Source organism: Podarcis melisellensis (genome assembly GCF_964234715.1).
Source record: "Podarcis melisellensis genome assembly, chromosome: 2".
Taxonomy (NCBI): domain Eukaryota; kingdom Metazoa; phylum Chordata; class Lepidosauria; order Squamata; family Lacertidae; genus Podarcis; species Podarcis melisellensis.
Genome location: NC_138529.1, coordinates 30,218,389 through 30,246,308, shown reverse-complemented (window position 1 = coordinate 30,246,308; position 27,920 = coordinate 30,218,389). Strand labels below are relative to the sequence as shown.

The following is a 27,920-nucleotide window of genomic DNA, read 5'->3' as shown; positions in this document are numbered from 1 at the left end:
CCTTCTCTTTTAAATATCATTAGTTTCTGTATGCTTCAAGTACTTGGGTCCAGCTCAAGGAACATTTCAATTTGCCTGTTCATGGAAGCTGCAACTGCCAGCCAATATTAAAGGATGTTATTGGGCTGAAGATGGATGAGATTCTCATGATCTTCTGAACACAGAAAAGCTTGAAGGCAGACAAGATGAGACCGACATTTCCAGCAGCAGCCGACATCAATCCTCCATCTCACAAGGAGCATTTCAGGCAAAGGTTCATCTTGCCCATCCACTGATATACTGTTGGATTGAAAGGGAAATTTCAGCTGCCATTGTTATTAGAGAACTGGTTTTATTTTTACAATCAGAATAATGGTCCTAAATATGCACCACTCAGCAACAACACCTATATTTTTCAGTCCTTCCTTTTAGTGCTCTTTTACATTCCTCACTTACCAGAATGGCTGTTAGTAACACACCCTCCACCTCTAATCTTGCTTGTAAATTATTGCCTTGGGAGTGTGCTGGGAAGTGAACAGAAGAGCTAAGAGATTGCCAGCATCCAAGGACAAACAAGATGCAACAGTGGCACAATCCTGTGTTAGCGGATCATGCCAAATTCCTATTAAGCAGAGTGATGGTAATTTAAAATGAAACCTAGGCGATTCTCCCACCTGCTCTCCCCCCAATTTATTTTTGGCAGGCACTGTTTCTGATGGAAGAAAAAAACAACTTGGAGAAAAGTACAGGCAGAGCAAGAGTTCAGCACCCTCCCACTTTCCCGTGCTGCACTTTAAATTGCTCCCCTGCCGTTTCATAGGAAATTGATAGCAATCTGATTCCCTCCAATCTGCTACCATCATATCTTGCTTGCCCCCAAGGTCCTGCAATTTACTTCCATCAATTTGATTTCCTAGTGAAATACATTTTCAAAAATGGACTGCATTTCCTTTCTCTCTGTGTGTACATATGCATACATTAAGCAGTAACAGGAGAGAGCGCTGCAACACAGGCAAGCTTGTCTCGTTACCAGTCTCTGCAAATTTTATGCTTATATAAAATCCACACATAAGCAGGGGGGGGGGGAGTATGCAAAGCTCTTGCCATCCTCATCACCTCCCAGAAACTGCAGGGCCAGTCTCCTGTATTCATGGAGGCTCCCTGCACAATTCAGGACAAGGGAAGATTCAAGGTGCTTTGATGCATCATTCAAAAGCACCCAGTCTGCCAGGCACAAACTGCACAGGCAAGAAGCCACAAGCTATGTGGGCTTAGGGGTCATCGGGTAAGCAGGAAGCAAAGGGAGAGGAGAAAAAGTTTCCTAATATCCAGCATGTTTTGGACCTCTTGGGTCCTTCATCAGGAAGTTACAAATTTCTATTATACTGTCTCCACTTTCCTTCTACAGTACCTTTTCCTCCTACCTTTTTGCTTCCTCTGCTCCGCCCCTTTAGCTTCCGCTGCACCTGGATGGGCTCAGTGTAAGGTGTACACTAGCGTTGGCTAAGGCAGTAATCCATTATGTATGTGCTACCCAGCCAAGCAGCTTGGCAGCAGCATCTTGTCAGTTCCATGGAGCTCCTCAATAGTCTTACCTCACCTTCAACTGCCCCCAAAGCCTTACCTCATCTTCGATTGCTGCATTCTCATTTCCCATATATAGTATGAAGCTTCTGAATGAGAAACATCTTGTCTTCCCCTTCCTGGAACGTTAGAGACATTAAGGTGAGTTGCGGGAAAGTGGCTTTCTTGAACAAATGCTAGCAATGTTAGGAATCTATATAAAAGGTTGAAACAAATACGATCTGTGCTCACTTCATCCAGCTCAAGGAAACATTTCCTTTTGCCTTTCCATGGAAGCTGGGATTGCTTGCAATTGGTAAGAATGGATGTTCTGGGACTGAAGGTCGATGAGATTACTGTGAAATTTCCTGAACAGGAAGCTTGAAGGGAGGCAACAGGAGACTGACATCTTCAGCAGCATGGGCTTGTTTGCCATTCCTGGAGGGCTTAAAATCTATTCTGCCATCTTCCAAGAAGCATTTCAGGCAGATAATAAAGGTTTGTAATGCCCATTGCTTTTTCCTAACTGCTGTAGGGGGCAACTGCAAGTTTAATCTATTTCTTATTAGTGAAGTGTCCTGCCATTATGACTAGCATGATTCATGCAGACAAAGGGACTGTTCACAGCAGGAACCTAATGTGGAAGATGCATCTGTAGAATTTTGTATACAAGCACTTTGCGTGAGCACACACATATACACAGCCATCTTCAGAAATATCTTTCAATGGAAGCTGAGAAACCAAGTATGCTTCTATTGCACTGCTTTTCACCACAGGGGAAATAATCCTCCATTCATTCATTCATTCATTCATTCAGGGAAAGAAACAGACTGCAGCCCATTTGCTTTGGTTCCAATAAATTCCAATAACTAAGGGCCCAGTTCTTAAGACCCACTCAGCATGGTACTCATATTCTCTGACAAAGCAGGAATTAGCAGCACTTTCAGGTCTCGGAACTACGCAGGAGAAAGCAGACTCCACTCACATTGGCAATCTGCTCCTTCAGCAGGGTAATGATTTTCCGCTGACCTTTCACCACTTGGAAGTTGAGGTAGATCACAGCTCTGCAAAATCACAAAGGAATGGGACAGAATGAGCACACAGAGATGTTAAGCGAGAAATGTGCAGAAGAGTAATATGCACACCAGGGATGTGGAACAGATTGGTGACAGAACTGATCCATCATGCTCTGCCCTCATACAGAGAAGAGGGAGGGCACTAAACCCTTGTGATCCATTGCGCAGTCAGAAATCCTGGGTGTTGGCGCATCTAAAATACTCCTTCCCATGAGTATGTTGGTGCCTCAGCCTCTGACAGCTTTGAGATGCACATTCCATTAGGTATGGTTAGCTGGACACAGAAACACCCCCAAATTTCCTTCTCTGGATTGCATCGTAACTGGATTACGTAACACAGGGGTAACTAATGTGGTGCCCCTCCAAATGTTGTGCAACTTCCATCAGCCCCAGCCAGATGGCCAGTTGCCGCAGATGTTGGAAATGGGAACCCAGCAACAAATGAAGGCCACCAAATAGGAAATTGTGGTGGTGTTGGAACAGCATATGGCATCAACAGTGGTAAAGAAAAGCTTGAAATGTGCAGGTTATATTTACAGGTTTAGTAAGTTGCATTAGTGCTAGCTTATGAGGTATCCCAGCTTGATAAGGGGAGGTGTCCCACAGTGGAAGCCATCAACCTTTTACAGAAGAGAACAGCTCTGAGCACTAGCTGATGCTTCTGAAGCTGAACTATGCTGGGAACAGGGCACACAATCAGCCTTCCTTCCAATTATATGACAGGTTGAGGTATATGCCATTCCCAGTAAACCCTGTACGGTATTCATCAAACCACTTTGATTTTTTGGGGTTGGGAAGAGAGAAACCATCTATGGCTTTCTGAGCTTAGATAAATAATGGAGTCTTTCCAACTTACAGCAAAATTCCAGCAATCAAAAACAGGAAGAAGCTATTTTGGATCAGGTGCTGGTGGATCCAGGTAAACCAGGTGAGGTTTGGGTTGGATTTCTCCAGCTTCAGAACCCAGGTCTTCCCAGACTCATAGATGGTCTCGTGGTCTCGGAAGGGTCCACATATCTTTGATGGTTTCACTCTGGATGGATAAAGAGCAGCTCAGCATCAAAGAGCTATTCAAAAGACTGTTGCTCTACTTGGCATACAAAAGCTACACACCTAATCATTTTGTTTTTACGACATTTATACACCATTTTTTGATAATTTACAAAGCCGTTTGTAGCATAAAAATGTAAGTTCAATGGTGAGCGTCACTGATTATTTGACCAAAATGACACCACAAGAGGGAGATACCAGCAGGCTTGAGAAAACCTAAAGGTTTGCAGAAATGCAAAAACAAAACAACCTTTAGACAGAAACCAAAACAAAAGATAGCTGAATAAGAACCGAGTGTGCTCAGCAGCCATGGAATGCTGACAAATGGGTGGGAGGGGAATGGAATATCATGCAGAAGACCATGGCTGACTGAACAGGTGTACTCCACTCTGCAACCTTTTACTGCAGGCCCACATGGGTTTAACTAATAACTGATTGTGTAAATGTCTGAATATTCAGCTGCCTGCAGTAGCTAGAGGCCCCTTTTCAACTACAGGCAACTCCCCATTTATGCACATTCAAGGCACCCGCCACCGCACATGCACACATTATAGCAAACCCAGAAGTGGCCCCAAAAGGGGCAAAAACAGCGAACATGGCGCAAGAACAGAATCTAGCACGAGCTTTGGCAATTGCGATCCCAGAAACGCTTGCACTGACCTCTGTGGCCTATGGAGAGTTTGAGCATGGAGGTTTAGAGGGTCTTTGCAGACTTTTCAATAGTGTTCCCAATATTCAAGATTTCACTTAAGCATGCAGCGTCTCAGAATGTAATCCCCACATAAATGGGGAGTTGCCTGCACTTCTATTATATGCCAATTTGCACAAAGACAAGTTTTTAATATGTTACCTATTCTGTACCATACCATAATTTATTTAGCAATATCAAAACAGGAGTGCATGTCTGCCAGAATGAAAGCAAAAATCCTTAATTATGTTTGACCCCCGACCCCATATGGAAAGAATGGTTTATAGTATGTCCTGTGAGCAGGATGCCAAATGCAAGACTTCTGACACATTCTTCAAAGGAACAGCAAGAAATTGTATGTTTTAAAAAAAGCAGCACATCAGAGGCCACAAAGACAGCATGCTCACCAGCATCAGAGAAGTCGTTCAGACTTTAGTGCCTTGATGGTAGACTAGTATGGCTGCACTAGCACTAGGTGGAAGATGAGCTTTTATGAGCGAGGGAGCAATGTAGACTAGTAACAAGGTGCCTTTCAGGTGGGCATGGGGACAAGCTTTGCAGTAGAATGGGATGGAGAAGCCCAAACAGGCAAGATGATTTGATATCAGATATCATGGCTGAGAGAACTGGAATTAACAGAAGAGTGGCAAAAGATCCAGCAGTCATAGCATTCCTCTAACATGAGGAATGTGACTGCAGTCAGTTACAACTGAACAGAAAATCTACTCACGCCCAGATGGTGTAGGAGAGGAATATGGAGGCACCCAGGAAAGAAGGGAAGCACAGCAAGGTGATGAAAATGGTGCTCATGTGAGATGCACGCCAGGGTTTACTGGGAGACTGGCAATTTCTCATCAAGCTGGTCTAGGAGGGTGGAAAAAATACAGAGTTTAAACTAGCTTACTCACTCTCCTAACAACAGCAACTTCTGAGTGGGACTCGGCCATACATTGGTACCTCGGGTTAAGAACTTAATCCATTCTGGAGGTCTGTTCTTAACCTGAAACTGTTCTTAACCTGAAGCACCACTTTAGCTAATGGGGCCTCCCGCTGCCGCCGTGCCACTGCTGCACGATTTCTGTCCTCATCCTGAAGCAAAGTTCTTAACCCGAGGTACTATTTCTGGGTTAGCGGAGTCTGTAACCTGAAGCGTATGTAACCCGAGGTACCACTGTATACTGAAGAAGACTGACCACAGCAAGCACTTTAAAGGGCAATGTGTTTCTAGAATCTTGCAGAAAGAAAAGCAACCCAGTGGGGAAATGGCCAATGGGAAAAGCAATAAGCACCCCTTCTCTCCCACTGCTTTTCTGCTCAGAATTGCACCTCCCAAAGCTATTTTTCATTTAAAAACGGGAGTGGGGATTATAATATAATACACTTATATACACATGCATTTGACTCTCAGCTTCTCATGACTGATAAAAGTACAATCTAGGTTACTTCCTGCTGGTCAAGGACCTCTGTCAGGTTTCCATTTCCTTTAATTGTCTTCGGGACAGAGCGAAGGCAGTCTGGGAGGCAAGTCCACTCAGTGTGCTTTGCTAGCTTGTCTCCAACTCAGTTTCTCTGTCCACAAAACTTCCATAAGCCAACCCTCTGCTAATGCATGTCGCCTCAGTGCAGTGGAAAGTACATTAGTGCCCATTGGAGATGAGCAGATAAATTACCTTCTTTATATAGAACAGGAGCAGCAACTTGAAGATTTGGACAACAGGGAGGAGTGGGGCAAAGAAGACTCCCAGCCTGGGCGGGGGGGGGGACAAAAAGGAGAGATCAGTAGTTTACTTAAGCTGAGCTTGTAAACCCCTGCACATTTTTGCACCAGAATCTCAAATTATGCAACCAGAATCCTGTGAAGTATTTTACACTATTCAATCTAGTTTCTGGCTTTTAAAGGAGGTGGAATTCTTTAGCAGAGTCTGAAAGAAATGAATGCACAGAAAGACTGAAGGTGGAGATGGATGGGCTGCAAGGGGTCCATGATAAGGAGCTGTGCTTGAACTAGAGGCTCCACCCCATTGCATGTTTTTGTGGTATGGCGATCCTATTTTAAAAGTTTGAATGATATAAAATAGGGTAAAAATACTGCAAATAAACAACCAACAACAAGGTGCAGATGTGCAGCAGTACCTGAAAGACTGTGGCAGCGGAGACTTAAAGGAAATTTAAAGCTTTCCTGCTTCAAAGTGGTTAATTAGGATTGTTTAATTTGCTGCTGGTCTTGATATTTGTTTTAATAGGATTGCTATTTGCAGAACCTGCAGCTCGAAGGTAGAACAAGATGCTTTGCATGCCTAAGTCCCAGGCTTTTTCAGGTAAGGCTGTGAAAACCTTAGAAAGCCCCTGCCAGTCAGTGTAGACAATATCAAGTTGGTGGTCCAGTGGCCTAATTCAGTACAAGGCAGCTTCCTCTGTTAACATATGTCATTGCACTAAAAGCCACCCTGAGCAGTTCACATGAGACAGGGTGTAGATGTTTTAAATAAAGTGTATGCGATCTAAATATCCTCTGCCTTCTTCAAAAACAGTTTGGTGCTCTTATCTGCAGGGTGAACAGAACATAAGACTTTAACATGAATATGGGAAGGGGAAAGGTGTGACCCAGCAAAAAAATTGAAATGGGCATCTCTCACCAGGTCAAGGTTTGTCCATAAATGAGCTCCAGAACATTTCGAGCAATGTCAAACTCAGGCCTCCGCTTACTCTGTAGCTTCTTCTCCAAAATAATCCTGAGTAGTAGTCAGAGAGAGAGAGAGAGAGAGAGAGAGAGAGAGAGAGAGAGAGAGAGAGAGAGAGAGAGATTGGGTTGTATCCCATTAAGTCATTGCACAAGGGGGACAACTTCTGCTCACATCTGCTCTGAGGATTCCCCAACCCTCTGGAGCAGATTCTGTGGGGTGTAGGGGAAGGAGATGTTCCATTGTACCCATTGAAGTAGTTCTATTTATGCAATGACTTCACTGGATTCAACACAGCTGCAGATACAATGTTATAAGGGCATTATACAAATGTGACACTAGATGGTGCTGGTGAGCTTATGGCAAATTCAATATATTCTTCAAAACGCTTTTTTAAAAAGCATTTTTGTATGTGTCTAGATTCCACCCCAGTCAGTCCGAACTGCAAAGCAGAGCTTTGCCAGAGTAAGTTTTGGCATTTGGGAAAGGGATTGGCCTGATAATTACCTCCACATCAGCTCTGCGAAGAAGGTGTCCAAGAGACAGAAGATGAAATCCATCACCACCAAGCGGTAGAGCTCTTGCCCCACAAAGTTCTCCCAGCACTGTGGAAAAATGGGCAAAATAGAGAGGTGTTTCTCTTTCTGGAGCTCTTGGCCAACCAGTTTCTTCTGTCTGCTGTTGCTTCAGACATCCCTAGCAACAGAATTTGAGTCCATCCCTGCTATGTGCAACGTGCCAGCAAAAAGATGACATTTTGCCTCTTGCTTTTGAAGGGGCAGGGCTCTATTTGCTGCAGGTTAAAACAAGGGAAAGCAATGCCAGCCTGCCTTTGCTGCAGCTGGTCAACTCTCCTCCTGTTCCACAAGATACTTTGCATTGTTCCAGTTTTAGCATGCCCAATGAACGGATTTAAGAAACTAATATTTGGCATAAATAAAGTTTAAAAGGTTATTCAAAGCACCAGAAAAGGTTCCCTGCTGCAAAGACCTTTCCCATTTCTCATGAGCTATTTGCTGGAAATTATGAACCATCCGAGTGGGGGGTCACTTTGTTCCAAGTACATAAAACCACCTTTTTTGTGCCTGGCTTGGTTCAGTATGATAAAACCACAGAAGACCAGCAGTTGCTGGAAATGTCCTAGCAGCAGCTTCAATTGCCACAAATTCACACTGACCTCCATTTCTGAAGTCGTCTCTTTCCTGCTCAGCCAGTGATAACACAGCAACCCTAAGATAACCATCTTCAGAATTAAGTTCCTGAAGACAAAAACAAAAAGAAAGAAAAAGAGGAAAGGAATTTCCTAAGAAACAATATTCTGAGGAAGAAAATTGTTTCCAAGTTAGATCGACTAAACCCACCCACTTCACCTCCAATTGCCAGAATGTTACCTGGAGAATCTGGTCACATCCACAGCATGCATTTAAAGCACATGGCTTCCACCCCCCCAAGATTCCTGGGAGATGAATTTGTTTAAATGGGTGCTGGGAACTGTAGCTCTGTAAGGGGTACGCTAGAGTTCCCAGGATTCTTTGGCAGAACTCATGTGCTTTAAGTGTGATCCACTTAGTTCTCTTGTTCTTCTGCTTGGCAGGAGTAAAGAGGTAGGGAAAAAGCTATCACCAGCACATTCAGGCATGGAGGACTAACACCAATACCTGGACACAAAATGCAGAGGAAGCAACATGCTCCTCTATTTCAGCTGCTAGGCTCTGTGTTACCTGCAGATGGCGACATACACCTCTAGGACGGGAGATTCCTGCTTCTCCCAGGCAGCCAGGAGGTTGTATATGTAGGGGATGAGCAAGTTAATCAGAGACACCAGCAGAGGCAGGGCCAGGAGCAGTGCTTCTTTGCCCAGGTAGTTGCTTGTCAAGAGCTTCTCATGATGAACCTGTGAAAGTGGTGCACCGTGGGTTACCTGTTCAACTCTTATCAAGTCCCCACATTTAATGCAAACAGAGCTCTAGGTTCTAGGAACGGGATATAAGCATCGCAGCGCCTCCTTTATGACTATCACTGAAATCGCAACTTTCAGGTTGGGAGATAATAATCTTCATCTGTTTATTACAGTGAAAAGTGGCTATCTTTCATGGAAGAAACAACTGGAAAGCTGGCACTGTTGTACTACAACTCCCATCACCCCAGGCCAGCAGGGGATGATGGGGATTGTAGTCTAATAACATCTGGGGACCCAAAGCTGGAGAAGGCAGGCCTCATGTGAGCCCAGTGATGGCCTCTTTCCCCAAAGAGACTAAGGAGTCCCTGCCACAGACCCAGAAAATCAGAGATAATGCTTGCTGCCAAGAACACAGCAGGCCCTTGGAAAGCAATGTAGCAGCCATCTCACCTGGTAAATGTATATAGAGAAGTAGTGAACTCCTAGGACACACCCCAGAACAATGCCCAGAGACAGAGTCCAGGCTATCAGTAGGATTGCCAGCCGCTGCAGTCTCTTGCACAGGTTTAATGGGCGAGACCTGGATCGCCGCTCAGCCAGACACTCCTAATAAAGGAAAAGAAGAAAAACAACCACTTGAGTGATAAATGAGGACAGGGGCTGCAACATGACTTCCTAGTTACATGGCCAATCTGCATTTCTTAGGGGTAGGCAATATACCCAACGCAAAAGGAGCCAGCACTAAATCTGTGGGAGAGGCACCTGGGAGTTCAAAGGAATCAAAGAGTGTGACTGTAATCTGCTCTGTAATATGGGGAGGTTATCAGTACAAAAGAGCAGATCAGAGCTGCTGTCATCATCATAGGATTGTAGAGTTGGAAGGGACCCCCAAGGGCCATCTGGTCCAACGCCCTGCAATGCAGGAATCACAGCTAAATGATCCCTGACAAATGGCCATCCTAACTCTGCTGAAAAACCTCCAATGGGAGTCCATTCCACGGTTGAACAGCTCTTAATGTCAGAAAGTTCTTCCTAACGTTTAATTGGAATCTCCTTTCTTGTAACTTGAAGCCATTGGTTTGGGTCCTACTCTCTGAGCAGCAGAAAGCAAGCAAACTCCATCTTCCATGTGGCATCATCTCTCAGGAAAAGTTTATACAGTTTGGAGAGGTATGAGCATCATGGCATAGATATCGCTGCACTATTTATATTCAGTGTCGTACAAAATGCCTTGTTACCTTCTCACATCTAGCTACCCAGAGTGGCTGCGGCGACCCAGTCAGATGAGTGGGGTACAAATAATTAACAACAACAACAACAACAACAACAACAACATCCTGCTGCACGGGATATCGAGAGCCCTATCACTAAACCTTCCCGGGGAGACCGATTTATCCACCAAGCTTGTTGCATTTTCACAGCCTGAATTGGCACACTCAGTACTTGCCTTCAGGTGAGTGCAGATGTTTTCACTCTGAAGTCGGACGGAGCGTTTCTGAATCACCTTGTAGTCCCAGGCACAGAAGACTTTAATTGCCAGGTCCCCTGATGCACTGTCCACACGGTAGCTCTCCCCAAAGGAGTGGGACATGCTGCGAAGAATGGAGAAGATACCGTCAATCAAGATTGCTTGTGTTAGAAATACTTTCTTTAAATCAAATCCTCCAAGCAAGACCCTGCATGATTTTTTTTTGTTCATTTCTTAAAGTTATTGGCACTCTTTCTGATACCAGATTGTTGACCATCTGGCAATAAATAAATAAATAAAAGAGAGAGATTCTGACACTGCCTGAGTCCCATCATGTTCCATGGCACTTACTCCCAGATAAATGCGCATTGGATTGCAGACCTTAAAACAGATATTATTAGTGTTCACATGTCATAATAAACCATAAGGGCTTGCGACCAGTTTACTTGCAGGATCATCTTACTTTATATGCCTACTCAACTACTCTGACACTGTTGTAGCTGCCACGTAATACACTTTCTGCAGTTCTGAGAAATCCATCTTATAACACGGTAGCAACAACGCTTTGAAACTCCCTGCCTATTGACACCAGACTGGCACCTTTGCTGTGCTCTTTTTGCTGCTTGCTTAAATCATTTTTGTAAAATGGTGACATGTTTAAATCTTTTTAACTGTTTTGTTTTTTAAAAAAATCTTTAAAAATATGTTTTAACTATTATAATTTTTAACATTTCTTGTAAACTGCTTACAAGACTGCAGATTTAACAAAATATGTTACTACTTAGACTTGCAATATATGCTATGACATTTGAATGGCAATTATGAACCCTTCTTGATTGCTTTGTTGTTGCTGCTGCAATCCTTCCCATCCTTTGAGAGGCCTCAAAATGCTGCTGGATTGCAATTTCCACAATCCCTGACCATCAGCTCTGCCTTCGGGGAATGATGGGGAGCTGAATTTATAATTATATGGGAGGATACCAGGTTTGAGAAGGTTGGGTGTACCAGACTGCAGCAAAAAAAGCAGTAAGAAATACTGAAGGGAATGAGGAAATGTTATTTGGAGCCCAACACCTCTGTCTTCCCCAGAGTGGCTGGGGAAACCCAGCCAGATGGGTGACGTATAAATAATAAAATTATTATTATTTTCAGGGAACTGTAAAAAATCAGAAAGGATGCAGAATATGGAAGATACCTAGACATTTTCTAAATGCGACCAAGAAGGAAAGACAAAATGAAAATGTTGAGGACAGGTCCTGTGTAAGAGAAAAAGCAAAGAAAACTCCTGAAACCCGTATCATCTCACCTGTACACCAGCAGAAGGCAGGTCACAAAGAAGGAGACGCCGGAGGCTAACACGTAAGCCAGTGGCATATTGTATGGCAGATGGACAGGCCTGCCCTGCCTGCAATTTGTGCTGCTGTTAGGGCTGAATGTGCAGGGGTCATTCAGTGTGAAGTTACTGTAGTAGCCGTAATACATCAATGTGTGATTGAAGTAGCCCTGCAAGGAGAAGAAAGAAATGGTTTCCAGTCCTTCAAGCGCTTTACCCTTTGCCCAAGATGTATTCGACAAATACATACCGCTCCAGTGAGGGGCTCAAGCCCCGTGAAGGCTTTGCTGTTGGGTGTGGTAGGAGGGTAAGCAGCCTGCACGGCAACCACGAAGACCAGCAGGAGCAGAAACAAGAAGAGATTGAACATGAGCAAAGTCTTGAGGAACAGGAAGTAGGAGAGGATGCTGGACCCAAAGCGACCGCTGATCTGCTTGAGGGAATAATGCCAGGGCTGGAGGGTGTGACGGAGGGACAGAAGGCTGTACCAGAGATTCCGGAACCCCTGCAGGGAAAGCAGCCTTTGATCAGAGAAGCTCTTCAGCTGAAGAGATGGTAGCTTTCAGCAAGCCATTGGTTGGGGTCCTACAGGTGTGTTTCACCAACACACAGTTAAGCAGATCGTTCCATGTCCTGGTGAGGGTCCAGGTCATGTGCAAGAGGAGAAGGAGAGGGAGGAAATCCCCTTGCATTAGTGCAACTATTTAGTTGACCACCCAAGCACCTGAGCTACACTGGACTAAGCATCCAACCAACCCTGCTGGACTCCTTCCCGTTGGCCTTGGCAGGATAAGTAAAACCACTGAAATCCATTGTGTCAGGGGTTCCCAAACTGTGGTCTGCTAGTTTCATTCAGGGGGTCTGCTGAGCACCTGTGAATTTGTGGTTGAAGATGGGAGATGCCACATCAATCACATTGGATATTCGTATTAATTTTTAATCGTATTTTCATTGCTTATTTCTTATATTGTGTTTTATCGTATCACCCTTTGAATTCTATGGAACTACAGCTGCCACAACAGGCAGAAAATCCATTAAGTGGTCCCACCAAGACCCTCAGCCATTTTTAAGTGGTCTATGGCGGAGAAAGAAGTTTGGGAGCTGCTACATTATGTGAAACATGCAGTCACCGCCTGTTTTGAGCAAACCACTGGGCCACAATCTCTGAAGAGTGAATTACAATGTTCTAGCTCACTGGGGTGCGGCACAAAATGAGTAAATATTTGCTTTGCATGTGGCACAGTAAGAATGTCATAAGAATATTAATTGCCTCCTCTCCAAGACTAGCTTGGAGCCTAACATGGTGTCTTCTCAAAATGCGAGCAAAGCCAAAAATGAACTTGTGTTGAAGAGAAAGCTGACATAAGTCTTCCATTATCTATTTACTACATTTCTATCCCACCTTTCCTTGAAGGAGGTCAAGGTAATGTACATGATTCTCCCCCCCCAAAAAAAAATCTCATCCCCACAACAATCCTGTGAGGTATGTCAAGCTACTGGCCCAAAGTCACCCAGAGAGCTTCATGTCTGAGTGGGAATTTGAAGCCAGGCCTTGAGTACAACACTCCAACTGCACTAGAAGAAACTTAGAAAGAGGCTCCGAAAACATTTTAATGCCTTGATGGCATTAACACAAACTCTGTAACTGGCAAAAGTTGGGCCGACTCAAATCCTTAAATACCCCATGGATTTCTTAGAAGGATTCTGATAGATATTTCCACAGCTATGCAAGGAAGATTCTGGAGGCCACACTTCTTCTCAGAGAGGCCTCTGTGTCTGTTTTTCTCCTCACAATATAGATATACAGTGGTACCTGTTCTCATCCTGAGGTACTGTCTCTGGGTTAGCGGAGTCTGTAACCTGAAGCATATGTAACCTGAAGTGTATGTAACCCGAGGTACCACTGTACTAATGAAGTGCTTGGGAAGCTGTTGTATGGACAAATGAGGGATTTCATTAGTTGTATGAAAAGAATTGGCCTCAATTAGGCAACCTTGTATCTAGAAAGGGTGTTGATAAAGTTCTGCCCTCATTTAGCAGCACCTTCAATGGGTAGAAGCAGAGATTCTTCTCTCTTTCTGGGGGCAGCTGGTGGTGCCAAAGCAGGCTGACCTTTCCAGGCCTACTTCTACAGCATACATTTAAATCAGTAGTATGCAACTTTAATAGTCACAGCTACCTCCAAACAAATCCTGGGAACTGTAGTTGGTTAAGGGTGCTCCAGGTTGCTAGGAGACCCCTATATGCTTCACAGAGCTGCAATTCCCAGAGTTCACCAAGAAGAGGGATTGATTGTTAAACCACTACTGTGGCTCTGTGAGGGGAAGTGAGATGTCCTAATACCAGTCAGCACCCTTAACAAACTACAGTTCCCAGGATTCTTTGCAGGAAGCCATGAACTGCTGCTTGGGTTCTGAGATATTCAGGGGAGGCATTTCTCTCAGTCCCGCCATCCTCACAGGCACGCTTGGAAGGGACGCGGGAGAAAGCCTTCTCCCAGACCTTGGCACTCTCTCCCTAGAGAACCTAGGCCTGCTCCCTCCTTGTTGTCCTTCTGCCTGAAGGTGAAGTCTTTTTTACTGCAACAGGCTTTCAGGAACTGACTGTGTTTAAGGAAAGGGCTGGTGCTGTGCTGTTTTTGTTGTGTACTGAAGTTCTCACCCTGGGCCAGCAGGGGGATACTGTAGATACTTATGCAAATGAAGGATCGAACGTGACGTTCAGTGATTGGATAGTTTTTATGCAAATGAAGGATCGAAAGTGACTTTCAGTGATTGGATAGTTTTAGAAAGTTGCTACAGTAACGTTGTACTGGAGCTCTATATAAGCAGGCTGACTGAGCCCTTCAGTTCAGTTCTGTTCTGGCCTCTGAATAAAGAAGAGCTGTTTGAAGAATTGCTGTGTTGTCTGATATGTTCACCCACAACTTAACAGTTTTATTGTAAATAATAATAATAATAATAATAATAATAATAATAATGGGGTATTAAAGTGTTTTAAAGGTATGGCACAGATGCGGGCCAGGACTATGCAGGGCAGGTGAAGCTGACTTACTATGATGATGTGGTATTTAAGCCGGCTGCAATGTGACAAAGGAGCTCTTGTCTTGGGTTTCATCAAGGTGCCCGAATACCCACTTGATTCCTGCCTACAAAGGGACAGACAGAAGGATAGATAGAATCATTGCAAAAAAAGGTGCTTTTTAGATGAAAAGTACAAGCTCCTCATGTAGTTCAGCACACTCACCAACTGCTCCCTTGATTGCATTAATTAATTAATTATTATTATTATTATTTATTACTTATACCCCGCCCATCTGGCTGGGCCTCCCCAGCCATTCTGGGCAGCTTCCAACAGAATATTAAAAACACAATAAAAGATCAAACATTAAAAACTTCCCTAAAGTGGGCTGCTTTCAGATGTCTTCTAAAAGTCAGGTAGTTGTTTATTTCCTTGACATCTGGTGGGAGAGCATTGCACAGGGCGAGTGCCACTGAATATCATTCTTGCCCATTTTAGTAGTGCTGAAATGGCTTAATGGCACTGACCTCAGCTTGCACTTCTCGCCCAGGCTTAGAGGCATTGTTCTCAGCATGCTGATGCGCTGGCTGGCTGGCAGGCTCCGGAGTTCTTTCACCAGCAGGCTGCGTTTGTCTAGGGAGGGAAGTATACAGGATGTTTAAAGGCCACTGCTGGAGGAGGTAAACCCAGCTGCATTTCCAATGGCAGGCATTTTGGCGAAAGAGAGAAAATGTCAAAAAAGAAAAAAAGTACCTTCTTGGCTCCCCTTCCTTACACATTTTGAACTGGGTATTAAAACAAACAAGTCGTACAGAAAACAAGAAATAAACCACACACTGGATTCTGCAGCTCTGGAAAAGTGTTTGTTCCATGGCCCTTCCTGGCAAGGCTGACCCTGTGCATTATCTTGAGACAGGGCCATAACATGATAATGCCACCTTGAAGGGCTACAGTAGTTGGTCTTCTGAGCAGTCATTGGCCTGGAAAGGTATTCTGCCCCACCTGCTCTGGTGAAAAAGTCCAATTGTTCTAATGATGCAAATATTTGGAAGGGTGAACCATATGCACAGAATAGTGACCATTAATTATTATTATTGGAAGCTTTTAATGTTTAATGGATTACTATACTTTAATATTTTGTTGGAAGCCACCCAGAGTGGCTGGGGAAGCCCAGCCAGATGGGTGGGGTATGTATGTATGTATGTATGTATGTATGTATGAATGAATATAAATAATATTATTATTATTTCCCTAAAATGCTCATCACTCAGACAGCTGCACAATGAGTACAAGGCCCCTTCCAATTTTTTGCCAGAGTATGCATCTCCCCAAGCTTTCCATAGCGGACTTACTATCCTCTTCCTCGTGGCTGGAATCCAGGTCTAGATCAAGCTGCCGAATGCTGGGCCGCGCGGAGCGGGACACTTCTTGAAGAGGGGCGCGGTTGCTCTTCCGGCGCAGCCGGGCAGTGCGGTTGCAATACTGGGAGATGACAGCTCCTCTGCTGCGGCCTGCAAGTGGATGGGAAATAAGATGAGAGGAAGGGCTCCTGGTCTGATACCATGGAGAACTTTCAGCCTCTATCATTTGTGCCCCATGCTGAAAAGCCTTAACTCAGAGACCCTGACTCTTGCAAAGGCACTTCCTCGGAGGCTTGCTCCAACTCACCAATAGTTCGGCTGGGCATGCTGGCCAGGATGCGCAGAGTGGCTGAGGAGAAGTCTGGATGTTCTGCCATTTGCCCTGGTGCCTCCCAAGCCTCAGTCCGGCGGGGAGGAGAAACCGTGTAGGCCAGATTCTCTGGAGGGAAGGGAGGAACGAAATGATTTACTGCATAGTCTTGGGTAGGGAGGTGGAAGGGGTGTCGCCAAGCTCCTGAGAATTGCCTCACTGGAGCAGGGATCCTACTTACCTACTTTTCATTTCCAGTTCCGTGCATGCTCCCTCGTTTTAAATAAAAGCAGTGCTTCTCAAACTTTTAAATACTTTGCTACCACTTTTGAACTTATTGTGCCTTCTCTCCCCAACCTCAATTCAGGACCAACCTTTCGTTCCACAGCAGACTTAAGAACAAACGTTGAATCAGGCATACGACCCCTCTGGTCCAGCATTAAATATGAAAATCTTTAATGAACAATAGCATTTTCTGTGAGTATTGCAACACTCCAGTTCTGCTAGTGCAACAGACTTCCATTTGCACAACGGAACTTCCTTCTTCTCTCCCCTGAAGGCCCCAACCACTTGCCAGAGATGGCAAAAATTAGGTGCGCTAATAGAATGTACTTATTCACAGATATGTGAAACTTGTATGCATGGTACAGCAATTATGCTGCCTTCCTGATGGTCTGAGACATTGCATTGTTGTGGAAACCCATCCTTGCATTGATATATATGTGTGTGTGTCTAGGTTCTTTGGTTTCTACACCTTCTGAGTTCTCCACAGCTTCAATGCTGTTAACAAAGGAAGCTTCAAGGAGCCCTTGGGAGATTATTATAAATTAAATTAAATTAAATGGCACATTCTGTCATCTAGGCTGAGTCGTCTATAACCCTGGGAAATCTCCCCCAGTGTTTCTTGCCAGAGGCTTCCAAAAACACATGAAGAGTGAAATTAATATTCATCACAACAAAAAAGCAAAACAACAACAACAACCCAAAAACATCTCAACTTTCATCACATCTGAGAATCTCACAAGTTCACTGCCAAATCTGTTTCTTAGTCTGCAAGTTCATGAATTCATAGTTTTGTTATTTGTATTTCATTCTTCAGTATCCAATAATTTGGTTCACTCATGTAGCATAACAGGTTGCTTAAAATACAAAAATTAATGTCACAATTACAACTGGTATTTTATATAAATCATTTTGCAAATAAACAAGAAAACAAAACAGCCGAAATATGTGGAAGTTCTTAAAGCACACAATTCCAAAAATCTCTTATCGCTATTTCTTGGGGACATCTAAAGTTTCTGAGTAAACAGAACAAAACTGTAACTTACATAGGGGCACTTTCTATATACACATCTCAGACCATTTGAAGGTCTTTGTCATGGTACCAATGCTCTCATCTTTGAGTGCTGTAGCAATGTTAGCTGCATAGTCTCCCTTGGAAAAAATATTATACAGTATTAACCAAAGAACAGACAGAGCTGTTTCTACTGTATTTGCCAAAGTAACTGAATTTTGGTTTGAGTAAAATTCACCGGCTTCTGCAAGCCAGTGTGGTGCAGTTGTTAAGAGGCCCAGGCTAGGGCTAGGGACACCAAGGTTCAAATACCCACTCAGTCATTAAGGTCACTGTCACCATGTCTTAGCCTAACCTACTTCACAAGGTTGTTGTAGAAGAAAGAACTGGCTGAAAATGGCATAAAAAAAAGACGTGAAAACATAACAGTTTGTTCTCATTCTACTTTCACTACATACAAATCGGATTGCAAAATCAGCTTCTCAGAAATAAAACAATTCTGATTAGCTGTAGCACTCCTGCATTTTAGTGGAGGCTAAAATGTTCTGAAATTAGGATGCTGTGCATTTAGCAATATCTGTCAACCCTGACTTTCTAAGTGAGAACTTGGAAGCTACATCAGAACACTTCTCCAGGTCTTTCTCCTGCTCTACAACCACATTGGCCTCTGAGGAAAAGCAGAATCAAGAAAAATTACTTCCACCACACAAATCACACTCTATCACAGCTATTTCCCTGCAGCAATCAGAGGGATGATATCCACCCAGCAATTCTCAACACTGAGTCACATTGTCTCACCTCTGCCTCTGGGGGCCAGATTCTGCATCTCCACCTCCTCCTGTTCAGCCAGCCAGCTCTGCTCCTGGATGAGCTGGTGGAAGGAATCGTGCACAGCACCTTCATCGTAAGGACTTATGTCCTGGCTGTGGGGGAACAGAGAATCAGGATCCAGAATTATTCATAGAATCATCGAATGGTAGAGTTGGAAGGGATCCCAAGGGCCATCTAGTCCACCCCCTTGCAATGCAGGAATTTCAACTAAAGCATTAAGCTAGTGCATTGCCTAAGAAGACAGCATCCTAACTCCCAACTGGATCCATGTGTAGGATAATGCTAGGAGTCAGATGTATATAGAGCCTAAGAATAGAGATGTCCCACAAGGCAATGTTTATTATCAGTCATCAAAGCAGTAACCGTGGACCACCAGTTTTAGACACAGGTCCTCCACCACAGGGACGTGGGTGGCGCTGTGGGTTAAACCACAGAGCCTAGGAGTTGCTGATCAGAAGGTCAACGGTTCGAATCCCCACAACGGGGTGACCTCCCATTGCTCAGTCCCTGCTCCTGCCAACCTAGCAGTTTGAAAGCACGTCAAAGTGCAAGTAGATAAATAGGTACTGCTCCGGCGGGAAAGTAAACGGCGTTTCCGTGCGCTGCTCTGGTTCGCCAGAAGTGGCTTAGTCATGCTGGCCACATGACCCGGAAGCTGTATGCCGGCTCCCTCGGCCAGTAAAGCGAGATGAGTGCCGCAACCCCAGAGTTGGTCACGACTGGACCTAATGGTCAGGGGTCCCTTTACCTCCACCACACCTAAGGCAACAAACCTAAGAGAGGGCCTATGACAACAGTGAGGAATAGCTAGGAGAGGGGAAGCTCAAGAGGAGCAGGGAGCTGCTGCTGCCCCCAGCACCTGTCACCTGAGGGGGCTGCTTCACTCTACCTAATGAAAAGGATTTTGAGAAGTGCCTTAGTTCAGAGGCAAGATTAATGAAATCTATGTGTACCATTTCCCTCTGCTTGGAGAGCCCATAGGTGCATAAATCCTGTACCTCTAGTTTCCCAGTTCCAAGCTTTACCATTTTTACTGCAAGGAACTGTGGAACTCATTGCCACATGGTTCAACCATGGGAAGTAGAATATCTTTCATCAAAAGATCAGACAATTCTTATGAAAGGAAAGGAACATTTTAAAAGTTTAGGTAGGGTGATCGGCATCCTTCTGTTGTTTTGAAACATGCTGGGGATGAATGCAAAATACATATGTGGTGGAGTAATCTATTATTGCTCTGTGCAGTTAACCATAGGCTTCTCTCAACTTGTGCACAGCTGAATAAATTTTGGAGCCAAGGACTAAAATAGACCACCTGCCTGTCCCAGTAAGTTTTTTTCTCGTGCCATTAAAGAAAGCTTGCATTCTGCAAACATAGATGAATCAGAAGAACTTCCCATCACATGTGTGGTCTGCTTCACTGTGCGCTGGAATCTATCCTCTACAATGAAGTAAATCCCTCAGGCCCCATCTTTTGAACAAAAATGTCCAATTTCCAGGTATTTCTAAGAGTTGGCATGTCCAGAACTTTGTGCATGCCAAAGTTCAGCTTTCGGGGGGGCCTGGAAGTATCCTTGTGGTACATTTATTTGCCCCCTGCTTCTAGGGAGAGCCTTGGAAGCGCCCCCTTCGGACTTCTGTGGTTATCAGGGTACCACATTTCAACTTCCTAGTTACGAAGGAAGTGGTGTAACCAGCTGGGTTCTGTTTTGCGCACAAGAGAGAACAGTCATGTCCTCTTTCAGACTTTCTCCGTTGCCAGGTTAGTGCTTCTAAATTTTTGGAAATATCTTTTGAGTCTTCCATTTGAAGGGAAATAAGGCATGAGTGACTAGGATGCCTTGGAACAGGAACACAGGAAGTTGCCTTATACTGTCTAAAGTCACCAAACCACCTGTCCATCTAGATCAGTTATGTCTGGGATCCTCCCAGCCCTACCTGAAGATGCTGGGGACTGAACATGGGACCTTCTGTATGCAAATCAGGTCCTCTACCTATTGAGTTACGAAATCCCTTCTCTAAAGCATTACACAGATAGCAAATTTCAGGATGAAGACAATTTAGGGCAACAAAACAAAACAAAACCCCATATTGGCAATTTCAATACCCCCAACACCATGGAGTTAATGAGGCCCGAGTGTGTTTTCATTAATTTACATCATTTAAAATACTGTCACTCACCTGGCAGCCTCCCTGCTCTCAGTGGCAGGAAAGGTGAAGGCCACTGTGTGAGACATGTTGTCCTCCCTCAACAGCACCAATCGCTTGCCTACTGGTTTGCTTGCCTCTTCATGGCTCAGTCCGACGGCGTTTCTAAATGCAAGTTAGAGAAGGATCCTGTCACCGATGAGTTGCTTCTGCTGAGGTGGCCCCACTTTGGGGCTCAGCGCTGCTACACATGAGATCACAAGACTATTGAGGTTAGGACGACTGATCTGGCTTAATCCTTTTGACTCCCACAGACAGCAAAGCTAGGTCTGGAGTTATGAGCTGCCTCTGTGCTACAAGGAGGACCACAAGACCAGGAACGCAAAGCTACCTTCAACTCCCGCTGCAAGACTCTTTTAAACAGAAGGCAAATGTCTACCACCACAGCAGCCCAGTCAGCTAGGAGCAAAACACTGCGAAGAGGAAGGAAACGGAGGTCGAGACAAAGGCTGCAATTCAGCATGGTGCAGTGACCTTGCTCTGCATTTCACCACTGAGATAACACACACAGAGAGCAGCAGATTCCAGGACAGCCAGAACTCCACCCACTCAGGGGCGAAAAAGAGTGGCTTTCTCCATTCTCTTGACTGAAAGGGCAGGGGAGCGCTTCTCATGAACCCACCCACATGCAGGTGCTTCTCATACATCCGCCCGCGCTGCTCTGGGAGCAGACAAACTCACTAAAGTTTATTTTGACTGCCTCGGCCTTCATCAGACTACACCAGCTGTCGCCACATGTTGCCAGGGAGATAAGGGTTTTTCTTTGCAGTTCAGTGCACAAAGGCTGCTTGGCTTCCAAGAGATAAGGAGAGCCTGACCCTGACATTCTTAAGGGTGGAGAGGAATAGAAGTCCCTCATCATCACTCGGAATTTAGGAATTCAGCAAACTTTTTCAGCAGGGGGCCGGTCCATTGTCCCTCAGACCTTGTGGGGGGCTGGACTATATTTTTTTTGGGGGGGGGGAAAGAATATGTACGAATTCCTATGCCCCACAATTAACCCAGAGATGCATTTTAAATAAAAGGACACATTCTACTCATGTAAAAACACGCTGATTCGCAGACTGGCCGCAGGCTGGATTTAGAAGGCAACTGGGCTGGATCCGGCCCCTGGGCCTTAGTTTGCCTACCCATGGATTAAATAGTTCCCTCACAAAACGCCTCACTTGCTTCAGTGCACTGAGAACTACAGCAAACAAAGCAGCTGGTGCTTCCTGCCTGACAGGAAACACCAGGAACTCCTGCTTCAGGTTCCAGGGAAAGTCTGAAGCTTTTAGGGTACATGGGAGAATGAAGGAAACAAATGACTGGATGCCTGAAGTGTGTTTTACACACAAGATAAAAGCTGAGCATGGTTGCCCATAGTTCTGACGTCACTAGCCAGGAAATCACTTCGTTCATCCTGTGTCGCTCAGTTCAGGAGGAGTTGCAACATATTTTTTTGCTTTGAAGGAGGTCTCAAATTTTAGAGCCTGGTGCAAGGGACACCCGTTATTTCACAAGCCTACATCAATACTGCAGAAGAAAAACAACAACAGTGTAGTGCCCTTACTTCTTGAAACCGTAACCCCGTTGTTCTAAGTAAGGGCAAGGGAACTTGTGGCCCTCCAGATGTTGTTGAACTTTTATCTTTCATCAGCCTCAGCCAGCATGAAATATGGGCAGGGACAATGGGAGCTGGGGTTCAGTAACATCTGGAGGACCAGAGGTGCCTCAATGCTAGACCACAACTACTATTATCGCCAACCAGGGACCATGATGGCAGGTGCCAGCTACAGGTTACCCAACCTTGTTCGGAGATGCTGGGGACTGAACCTGGGACTTTCTCCATGCAAGGCAGACATTCTACCACTGGGCTATGGCCCCTCCTCAGACCATCTGTGAGAGATATTTATTATGGGAATGCAGCACTCCCATGGGAACTTTTGTTAGTGACTCATCTCACAGTTAGGAAGCCTTGCTTAAATACTGAAATTATTCTAGAGCTTTCTTTATTATATGCTGACCCAACTTATTTCTCCTCACTCTGTTGACATTTTGGGCTCTTTCAGGCTTTTTCTACGTGGCAAAAGTTGTTCTGTCTTCTTTTCATTTCGGCCTTCCATAGGCCGAAACCATCTTACCATGCCTCCACCCAGAGCTTCCACGCTTCCCTCACATTTACAGCTCCCTGAACCACCCTTGGGCCTTTCTTTTGACCTTGCTTAACATTATTCATCAACTTCTCTCTTTTGGCTAAAGTGGGGATTGTATTAGGAGTACTGATGGAGGCAGGTCTTACAGCAAAACGCTCTGCTCCTCTCCTTCAAGTAGCCCTGAAAGAGATTTCAGCTAAAATGTCCAGGAGCTGCGTTTTAATCATTAAGCCTGCAGAAAGGAAGTCAACTGGCTGACCTGAAACCTATTGCGAAGATAACGTGAAACTTAACAATGTCCCATACTACTGCCCTGGCTGCCTCCAACAACAAGCCTGAGGAAACCTTGGCCCTAAGTTCAGGCTTGCTACGAACAACCACTGATCTTCTGAATTCCTTATCAGAGCAAGCAGAAAGGTTTAGTCCTGTACAGTAGCTCAACAATGGCGTCTGATGCAGACTGGTATTGTTGGAACACTTAGAACTCTGCCTCTGTACACACTACAGTCATACCTCGGGTTGAATACGCTTCAAATTGAGCGCGTTCAAGTTGCGCTCCACGGCAACCCGGAAGTAATGGAGCGCGTTACTTGCGGGTTTTGCCACTTGCGCATGCACAGACACTCAAACTGACGTCATGCGCATGTGCAGAAGCGGCGAAAAGCGACGCATGCGCAGATATGCCGTTGCTAGTTACGTTTGCTTCCAGATGTGAACAGGGCTCCGGAACGGATCCCTTTCGTATCTAGAGGTACCACTGTATTTATTTAAAGTACATCCCACCCCTGCCAAGAATTCTGGGAACTGTAGTTCATCCCTCACAGAACTACAATTCCCAGGCCCCTTAACAAACTATAGTTCCAGGGATTCATGGGGAACTTTAAATGTGTGGCATGTAAGCTGCCTGTATGTAAACCCCAAGCTTTACGCTCTCTCGCTTCTCACCAGAATGCAGGGGGCCAGGCAGCTGGTACAGCAACGATGCAACAAAAGGCATTTGTTTGTCCAGTCGTGGCTGCCAACCCTTTTTCTGCCCCCATATAAATTAGCATGCTTTCTCCTAGCATGGTTTAACATCAGCCTAATAGAATGCCAGAATGCCAGGCCTTTGCTACAGCCTTTGTCCAAGCAAAGAGTCACACCCGTCTCCTGCAGTTTGGTTTTGAGAGCATCTATATATCCCAAACATTCATGTACCTCCCCAGCGATATTTTATGCATTCCCCCATTTTTAATAGGACTATTCTCTTTGGGCTGAAGTAGACTTGCACTTTGGCCAGTTTTCATTTAACATCTGCAAAATTAGGCAGCAGGCACCAGTCAAATTTATGCATGTGTAAATGAACTCTTAACTATGCAAATGGCCGGAGGCAGTATTCTTTCCCCCTTCTTAGAATAAATGCCAAATCACAGAGAAGCAATGATTTTGCACGGTATGGGGGCACACACAGACTCTCATTACTACAGCATGCACAGGGTTATGTTGGGGAGCAGCTGCATCCACTTCTAACTTAACACAAATCTCAGTGGCGGCTTAATTATCGCTTCTTGGCAGCCACACAGGAGAAGAATAATTACAACAGGCATGGCCACCACTGGTCATAGAAGAGTTAATCACAGTACATTCAGGCCTCTCCTCCCAGCCCCCAGCAGCAGGAATTTCAGAGTGTTTTGCTCACCCAGCCTGTGGGCATGTTTGGACAGATAACGGGTTGGGCTGCACACCCATTCCTATACATTCACCAGAACAGGAACAGTTCTATCTAGGGAAAAGGATGAAACTCATGTGCAGATTGTTACATGTGATGTCTGCATGCATCTGTTTCACTGGGTATATATTAGGATGAAACAGAGATGTGTAAAATTGTCATATGATGCATATGAAAGTATGCTTTCCTATAAGAATTCTTAAGAACCAAGAAGCCCATATTCAACACCAGAACTGCTAAATCTACTGTTGCTCAGTTAGAGTGAAACCTCCTACACTAGGTCACATGCAGGGGACGATGGGCAGGTCAGGACCATCATGTGGGAATCCTAGAACATTGGAGGGGGGTACATGTGGCCCTCCAGATGTAGCTAGACTACAAGTCTCATCATCCCTGACCATTGGCCATACTGGCTGGGGCTGCTAGGAGTTGGGAGTCCAACATCTGGAGGGAAATAGGTTTACCGCCTCCTGTCCTAAATGAAACATCAAAGCAGTCTCAGGATGGTCACCCATGAGAGCCAGGATTGGCTAAGCAATTAGAAGCACTGCTCTGGTGCCTTTGTGCTGCTGCATTCCAGATGTAGTGGGGTTTTTGGACTGAACTGATCACCTGCCAGTTAACAAGGGCAGGGCAGGGCAGGGCAGGGCTCACATCTGGCTTCCTGCAGTGAGTAGGGTGGTGCCCCCAGAGAAAGAGTGCCTCTTTCAAAAACACTTTTTGCACTGCCAATTCAGCACCCAAATAGGAATGCAGAAGGAAAGCTGGCAGGATGTGCCCTTAGTGCAATTGGTAATTCTCATCCCCAAACCAGATAGTTTACTTACCAGTGTAAGGACACCCAGAAGACCTCTGAACTCCATGAAATTTCTCACACTTCCAGGGCTAGAGAGAGCCTAGCCCAGCGCACCCTACTGCCCTGGCAGAAGGCAAAGGCATGCTTCCATCCTGACATACCTTTGCATTCTTACTTTCTCTCCACAGCAGCTTCTGAAATAATGGAAAGAATAGAACTGCTGCATGCCCAAGGCTTGCCTGCAGGGCCAAGAAAGTGTTCCAAAGATCTCTGCTTCTGCTGTGCCAAGAAGCACAGGCTGCAGCCTCATCCTCCTCCCTCCCCCTATTCCTTTTCTGCAAACAGCTCTTTCATATTATCTGATCTGATACAGCAGGACAGCCCAGGAGGAGTCAGAGAAGCACAGCGGTAAATTCTTAAATGCAGGAGTTAATCAAAACAGCCTTCACAGCCTCACTCGAAGGAGAGTACAACACACCCACACCTAGCAAGCAGCACCACTTAGCAGAATATCCAATTTATTAGGATCATCCCAACTAATATCATATACAGTACAGTATATAATTACCTAGGGGTATAGGTTTAATTTGTAAAGCACACTGGCACTTAACAAAATATATCTAGTCAGCTAAAAACAACCTTTAACTTTTAATGAAAAGTTTCCATTTAAACTGCCACTGTGAAACAAGGACCACATCAAAGAAAAGGAAAGCAGTACCCAGCTTTGCTCATTTTTCTGAACCCCAAACTTCTTCTATGCTAATCTGTCACAAACATTATCACCTCATTTACTTGCCAGAACAAGGAGACTGTCAATCACACTGGCACTCTGGCAGAAGAGACTACTTTTGGGGGGGGGGGGGAAGTCCAGGCACCACTTCAGTTTACCACAACCCACTAGCTAATTCCCCTTTCTTACATTGGCGCTTAACATCTCGGGCTACTTGGAAACAACTCAACCAAGGTCACTGGCACTTTCTTGCAAGTAAACTTGCTTGTGACCCTAGCATTACTTTTCATTGTTTGAAAGTGCTTCAGTAGGGTATGTGGAATATGAAAGGTGGGGCCCTACTAACTAGAAAAATTCCACACACACCAAGTCACAGGGGCTGACTTTAAAATCATGTTATAGTGAAAATAAAAGGTTTCAGAGCTTTCTTGCATCCAAAATTTCCGTATAATTACTGCAGCTATATTATATTTCTCATCATGAACTATATTTAGCAACGTCTTGGGCATTTTGCTACAAGTAAATAAAACAATACTTCGGCTGAGGCAAGAGAAGCTTTCCTGTGTGCAGCAGTGACTTAGAACTTCTAAAAGGAATAGCTGCACATCTAATAACTTCACACCACCTTGTCCCACTGGATAACCTTTTGCCCATCATGCCAAGAATACCCCATTTCTGCTTTTAGCCCAGCCCCTCTTTAAAGGCTTTCAATAGAGAGAAAGGCAGATTTATTCATTTTTACTAAAAATAATCAGAACAAAACATACCTGATTCCAGCCCACGACTCCTGGCGAGGCACTAGTTTTAGGACCCTGCAGCAAACTAAGCTGCTCCTATTGCCTTTCTCTCTTTATTTCCCCTTGCTGCCTGGAGGGAGAGAATGAGGAAGGGAGCAAAGGGAGCTGCTTCTGTGTACATGCACGCCGTGGGCATCTTATTCCCTTTCTCTCTTGAACCATAAAGGATGGGCCAGAAAGCGTTTTGGCCAAACAAGTTAGAGCGTCTAAGAGGCCGTACTTCTCCTACATATACAACCGAGTGGGTGTGAGAAGAAGGGACGGTCACGGGTCTTCCAGAGCAGTTTTGTTACCTTCCCACGCTGAGACTATTGAGAATCAGAACGATAACGCATCGGGGACACAAGAAAAGTCCTCAGTTTGTAGCCCATCCCCACTCAGAACACAGCGGCAGATCATCAGAGGCAATAACAATGTAAGAAAATGTTTCAGTACTTACAAAACAAGGGGAACTGAGTTATTTCTCAGTCCAGCAAGTCACAAGCAGCCTTTCTGCGGCATCTTACTCACTAACCTGGTGGGATCCTGTGGTTTTGATCAGTAGAATCTTAGCCACAAGATTCAGAAAACTTTTTTCCCCCTCCAAGGTCTCCTTTGTCCCGTCTCGGCAGTCTCAGACCACACCCTGCGCCTCACCTGTTATACAAAGGACGCTGGGAGATGTAGTCCTCCCCCACTCCAGCATCTACCTGGAGCAAACTCCTAGGTTAGGTTTGTATTCAACGGCGACTTGCAAAGAAGTCAACAACTTCATTTATTCAAAGGGGCCACGTTCGGACCGAATAAGCACATGTCTCCCGAGTTATCGGAGAGGACTACTGTATTATGGTATGGTTTACTATGTGTGCATATTTCCACTTGCACTGTTAGATGTCCCCTCTCAGGAAGGAGAGCCTTGTATAATGGGAAAAGATGTACTGATCACTCTTTTCCTATCATCATCATCCTCTCAAAGGCTACATTTGCTCTATACATTGAAAGCACTATGACACCA

General features: G+C 44.9%; 1 protein-coding gene across 6 annotated transcripts; it reads right to left on the bottom strand.

The window, feature by feature from the left end:
* Window positions 1-193: 193 nt before the first annotated feature.
* Window positions 194-27,575, bottom strand: TMC6 (transmembrane channel like 6). Of its 6 annotated transcripts, none has more exons than XM_081899640.1 (22): window positions 27,441-27,562; window positions 25,431-25,593; window positions 20,734-20,865; window positions 18,523-18,647; window positions 16,428-16,559; window positions 16,112-16,270; window positions 15,287-15,392; window positions 14,793-14,886; window positions 11,989-12,243; window positions 11,712-11,908; window positions 10,385-10,529; window positions 9,388-9,543; window positions 8,759-8,931; window positions 8,215-8,296; window positions 7,545-7,642; window positions 6,993-7,088; window positions 6,027-6,102; window positions 5,087-5,220; window positions 3,475-3,651; window positions 2,528-2,606; window positions 1,604-1,682; window positions 194-279 (listed from the first exon to the last, which is right to left on the bottom strand). In XM_081899640.1, exons 3-21 carry the CDS (start codon window positions 20,787-20,789, stop codon window positions 1,626-1,628), a joined length of 2,397 nt encoding a protein of 798 aa, XP_081755766.1. In that variant the 5' UTR covers window positions 20,790-20,865; window positions 25,431-25,593; window positions 27,441-27,562; the 3' UTR covers window positions 194-279; window positions 1,604-1,625. The 6 variants fall into 6 exon arrangements, with proteins under 6 accessions (XP_081755766.1, XP_081755767.1, XP_081755765.1 ...); XM_081899641.1 differs by having other exon boundaries at window positions 27,366-27,519; XM_081899639.1 differs by lacking the exon at window positions 25,431-25,593 and having other exon boundaries at window positions 27,441-27,575.
* Window positions 27,576-27,920: the final 345 nt, after the last annotated feature.

What these genes read in the sequence shown, in the direction of transcription:
- TMC6 (XM_081899639.1), bottom strand. Translation starts at nt 20,789, where the DNA reads ATGTCTCACACAGTGGCCTTCACCTTTCCTGCCACTGAGAGCAGGGAG. An exon ending in CATGCCCAGCCGAACTATTG is followed by an intron (nt 16,271 to 16,427) that starts GTGAGTTGGAGC and finishes ATCCACTTGCAG; the next exon opens with GCCGCAGCAGAGGAGCTGTC. An exon ending in TATGGACAAACCTTGACCTG is followed by an intron (nt 6,103 to 6,992) that starts GTGAGAGATGCC and finishes CCCCCCGCCCAG; the next exon opens with GCTGGGAGTCTTCTTTGCCC.